General features: G+C 37.1%; 1 protein-coding gene across 7 annotated transcripts in view; it reads left to right on the forward strand.

Moving 5' to 3' along the window:
* Window positions 1–5399, forward strand: part of RAB27A (RAB27A, member RAS oncogene family) — a 69999-nt gene that overhangs the window by 38664 nt on the left and 25936 nt on the right. For 5 of the 7 annotated variants that reach the window (XM_006764957.2, XM_006764955.2, XM_006764956.2 and 2 more), the window contains one exon: window positions 1653–1825. In XM_006764957.2, coding sequence (XP_006765020.1) covers window positions 1673–1825 — 153 coding nt within the window. In that variant the 5' untranslated portion in view covers window positions 1653–1672. Of the gene's footprint in view, window positions 1–329; window positions 393–565; window positions 584–1652; window positions 1826–5399 lie in introns of those variants that run through there. The other 2 variants (XM_015564755.1, XM_015564756.1) reach the window with 2 other exon arrangements.

Below are 5399 nucleotides of genomic sequence, written 5' to 3' on the forward strand. Positions count from 1 at the left end.
GCCCCCCAAAATGATTAAACATTAACTGGATCTACTTTTCAATTCTTAGCTCTTATTTCTGAATAACTTGGAGCCAAGTGAGATGCTGCGATATGATACACTAGAATATTTATTTGTACCCAAGTGATCATCTTTTGGGGAAGAATTCTGTTATATACCATTAATATTGGCAGCCTACACCTGTGAATACAGAAACCATGGCATGGGAAAGCCATCGTCTGTAAAATGTCATTCTTTATTGTGTGCAAACAGAATTATGAATGTTTGTAGAGGCTCTGCCCTTATCGACCGACCAGCCGTATCTGAATGTGAAATTAGTCTGCACTCAGACACTCTGAGGAAGTACATGGAGTAGCTCTTGGGTCTCGGCAATCAGGATTTTTGAACATAAAGTGAGTCACCAAATTGAGGATGGGGTTGGGTGGCAACCTTCAGAACCGATGACTGTCCTTGCCTGAATTTTTATTAATTCTATGGCTCTGTGGAAATAATTCTATAGGACATACAGAGAATTGTGGTAAAGTTTCTGGGTATGGGGCTGAGTGAAAAGGAGACAATGAGAAGAAAATCAGCAGCATCTAAGGTAGGAAATCGATGTGTGTGTGGATGGGGGAATATGTGTTTGAATGGGCAAGTAGAGTTGTCCGTGGTAATGGGATAGCTGATTACTTTTCTAATTTTCAGAAGGATTTCTTGGAATTAGATTTGGGAGGGTAAAGAGAAGGCTTCCTGGGAGACAGACTACATTTTTAGACAGACTGACATTTTGAATAGTTTGAATCTATTTAGAGGATAATAAAAAATCATGAAAAGTGTTGATTGCAATGGATAAAAAATAAGCATGGTTAGGTCTTGTTGGTAAAAATAATTTTTCTTCTCTAAAGTGGACTTTTGTGTTAGTCAACATCAAAGAGCTGAATAGGTAGCATTTCTTGTTAAAATATCAAGGCAAGAACAGGTCAATGAGCCCTTTGTTGTGAATTGTGGTCTCTGTGCAGTGACTGCTCAGATCTAGAACTCAGTTTCCAAGTAAGCAGTGAGAGTCCAGAAAAGTCTGATTTAATATATGTCATGTAATAATAATAATAATATTAATAATAATAATAAAGCTGCAAGCCAGATGTTACCTGTTCATTTAGCATTGTCTTTGAAGAAACTATAATGGCCTGGGAAAATGAATGGGATAAGTGAAATTGCCTAGATGTCCAAATAAAAGGCGAGAAAAGCCAAGGATCCAGCACTTGGAGACTTTGAAAAAGTAGAGTTGGGGGAGGAATTGGAACCACTTATGCTCTAAGAATTGTTATTATTCCTGTAACATTCTTCTTGCTCTCTCTCTCTCTCTCTCATTAATTTTTGTTCAAATGATCTGCATATAAGACTTAATGGCCATTACCTTCTTAATTATCATTCTCACTTGGAATTTTTGTCTTCAGAGTACTATATTCAGTGTAAGCTGAACTGTTAGTTATTTACTATTTCAGTAGCAACTCTTCTAGCAAATTACTAGAAGAGGTCTTTGGGGCAGTGAACAATATCTAACCCTCTCCTCACAGAATTGTTGGGCATATAGGTGTTACATAGACGTACTTGTTGACCTGGATATTAAAGTATGGAGAAGTCTAATATTTTGTAATGTTTGTTTTTTGCAGGTGAACCAGAGTTCTTCATTATGTCTGATGGAGACTATGATTACCTCATCAAGTTTTTAGCTTTGGGAGACTCTGGAGTAGGGAAGACCAGTGTACTCTACCAGTACACAGATGGCAAATTCAACTCCAAATTTATCACAACAGTGGGCATTGATTTCAGGGAAAAGAGAGTGGTAAGTTCTATAGTCTCCTATCTAAAAATGTAATCTCTTAAAAAAATAAAAGTAAAACTGTAATCTCTGAGTCCACACTTGCCTGTCTGTTTAGTTTACTTTGTAGGAATTAGGACGACAAAGGTTGGAATCTAAAATTAAAGGATATAGCCCTGGCCACTGTGGTTCAGTTGGTTGGGCACCATTCCACGCACCAAAAGGTTGGTGGTTTGATTTCCAGCCCAGGCACATGCCCTGTTGCAGGCTAAATCCCCAGTAGGGGGCATTCGGGAGGCAGCCAATTGATGTATTGCTCACATTGATATTTCTGTCTCTCCCTTTCCTTTCCTCTCTCTATAAAAATCGATTAAAATCTTTAAAAAATTAAATTAAAGCGTACATATGAAAGTGTATTATATTTAACCCTGGCAATGTGATTTAAAAGGCTGTGCTGAGGGACAATTCATATATAACTAAGTAGACGAAGGAAAAGTGAAGCTTCTTTTAAATTTTTCCTTGATACCGTTTTGGCTTCCATCTGAAGTCCACAGTTACTGCTCTGAAGCCTACAAAACATCCTGTCCCTATACCCCTATTTTATCTGTTATATTTTCCACCTTTGATGTCATTCTTAATGACTTCTCTCTTAATTAAGGCCTCAGCAATCCCACGTGGACACTAAGTGGCAGAACTCGCTGCTGACAGGCGGGTGTGGTTGGAATAGGAATGGGGATGCTGGTGGTGTGTGTTGACCTGGGAAGTAACAAGGGAAACAGAAGTTCTGCAGAATGATGAGGGAAGGGGCTCTTTAAAAAAAACACCCGCACATTTTTATTGATTTCAGTGGTAGAACCAGGATTTTGAACCCAGGAAGTTTGCCTTTTCATGTTTTAAATTGATTGCAGAGAAAAAGGGGGGGGGGAGAAACATCTATTCTGAGAGAGAATCATTGATCGGCTGCCTCCTGCACACCGTACCCCCAACTGGGGATCAAGCCCACAACCCAGGCATGTGCCCTGAATCAAACCCAGGACCCTTTAGTCCACAGGCCGATGCTCTATCCACTGAGCCAAATCGGCTAGGGCAATAGGCTCCCTTTTTTTGTTTTTGATTTTTAAAGGATCACATGACCAAAAAATGTTCTGGTGGTGGAGGGGAAGGCAGGAGGTCGCTGTGTCAGAGTTGCAGAGGAATGAAGATGGCTTTTTCCATGAACTATATTTCTTGCTAAAAAATTGACTGTTACCATGAATCCAGTCAGGAAGTAGTCAGGAGATCAATGACAAAGACCCTACCGTGGAACATGTTCTACCTGGGAAAGATGCAGCGCCCCTGGCTTCAGGACAGAAGCATTCATTCCCTTCTACCCGCCTTAGGTGGATCTTTATGAAAGTCTCAATATTGACATATAGTTGGTAGAATTAATATATATATGTGATTATATTTATTTATTAATTCCCATTTTATAACCTTGTTTTTAAAAAATAGCTTTCTTGTGATATAATTCACTTAACCTAAGCTTCATCCATTTAAAGTGTATAATTCAGTGGTTTTTAGTATATTTACAGTTGTGCAACTATCACCACTATTTAATTTTAGAGCACTTCATCACCCCAAAAGAAACCTCACACTCTTTTGCAGTCATTCCCCATTTCCCCTCCCCCAGCCATGAGTCTATTCTGGAAGAATTTGCCTATTCTGGACACATATAAATGGAATCATACAATATGTGGCCTTTGTGTCCAGCCTCTTTCACTTAGCATATTTTCGAGGATCATTCAAGTTGTAGCATGTATCAGAACTTCATTCTGTTTTATGATCAAATCATATTTCATTGTACTTGTATACTTACCACATTTTGTGTATCCATTCATCTGTTGGTGGACCTTTGGGTTGTTTCACTTTTATGCATAATGTTTCTATTAACGTTCATATATATATGTATATATTTTGTGCATGGACTTATTATCGTATCTCTTATGTGAGGACTTATGTTTTCAAATATCTTATGCATATGCCTAGGAACTTCTAAAATTTTCCAAAGATATTGCCCCATTTTACATTTTCAGAAATATAAGAGGGTCCAATTTCTTCATATTCTCACCACTTTTGTTATTATCTATTGATGAAAATCATTCTAGTGGGTGTGAAATGGCATCTCATCGTAGGTTTGACTTAAATTTCCCTAATGAATGTTGTTGAGCAATCATCTTTTCATGTGCTTCATTGTCCATTTGTATATTGTCTTTGGAGAAATGTCTAATCAGGTTCCTTGTCTATTTATTTAAATATACTCTTTATTGCCTTTATCTATTTTGAAGTTGGTTATCTTTTTGTTAAATTTTAAGAGTTTTAAATATATTCTAGATAAGTGTTCTCATTAGATATATGATATGCAAATAGTTTTAGCGCTTACATTTAGGACTATGATCCATTTTAAGCTATTTTTTTTGTGTGTGCATAGTATGAATAGGGATCCAATTTCATTCTTTTGCATGTGGATAGCCTATTGCCCTAGCACAATTTGTTGAAAAGACTATTTTATCTCCCATTGAGTGGTCTTGGCACTCTTATTGAAAATCAGTTGACAATAAATGTAAGGTTTATTTTTGAACCTTACACAATTCGATTCTATTTAACTATATGCCTATCCTTATGCCAGTACTTTTCTATCTTGATTACTGTAGCTTTATAGTAACTTTTGAAATTGGAAAGTATGAGTTCTCATTTTTTCAAGATTGTTTTGAATTCCTTGCAATCCCATGTGAATTTTAAGGTCAGTTTGTCACTTTCTACAAAGAATCTAGTTGAGATTTTTTTTTTCTAGTTGAGATTTTGATAGGGCTTGCATTGTGTATATGTGTGCGTGCTGTGACATGTGCTTAATACTCTAGTAAATGGTTTATAAATCTGTCTTAGCCTTCACTTCATGCTTGAGAAGAGCCTTAAGGTCAGCCAGAGGAGTGAGCTTAGGGCTTTTTCAGATCTTTCCTGGGCATCTGTACAGCCCTAAACATGAGCATGGCCTAATAGATAACAAGGAATATTTTGGAGCTTTTCAAATCTCTGTATACACATCTCATTTCCTGTTTTGTTTTTTCTTTTTTTAAGTCTTTTTGGTTAGATTTTTTGTTAGCCCCAACTGGCATTTTTTGCCTTTGGTAACTGTAATGTTAAATACTTGATGCTGATTATTTTCAACAATGCCCAAGGGATAGGGTTATTCTCATAGAGCCAGATCTGAGGCAGGTAAAATAAAGACTAGGCCTGGGAATGGGCTTTACACGCAGCTTTCAGTTCTCTGGGGATGAGATTTTAGGGGCAGCTCCAAACCTGTTTTGCCTCCACTACTGCTATACTGATGGTTTTCACAGCTATCATAGTTATGTATATGTTGGTTTTCAGGACTACTGGGAGCCAGGAAAGGGGAGATGAGTATAGGATAAGTGAAAATAGCACAGAGCTTATTATTTTTACTGATATTCAGAGTTCTGAAAAAGTTGATTTTGACAGTTTGTACTGATGTTTTCATTGCTTGTATGGAGAAAGAGAGTTTCAGAGGTACTTCCTATAAAATTGTTTTTTTTTTTTCTTT

Source organism: Myotis davidii, unplaced genomic scaffold (genome assembly GCF_000327345.1).
Source record: "Myotis davidii unplaced genomic scaffold, ASM32734v1 scaffold1421, whole genome shotgun sequence".
NCBI lineage: Eukaryota > Metazoa > Chordata > Mammalia > Chiroptera > Vespertilionidae > Myotis > Myotis davidii.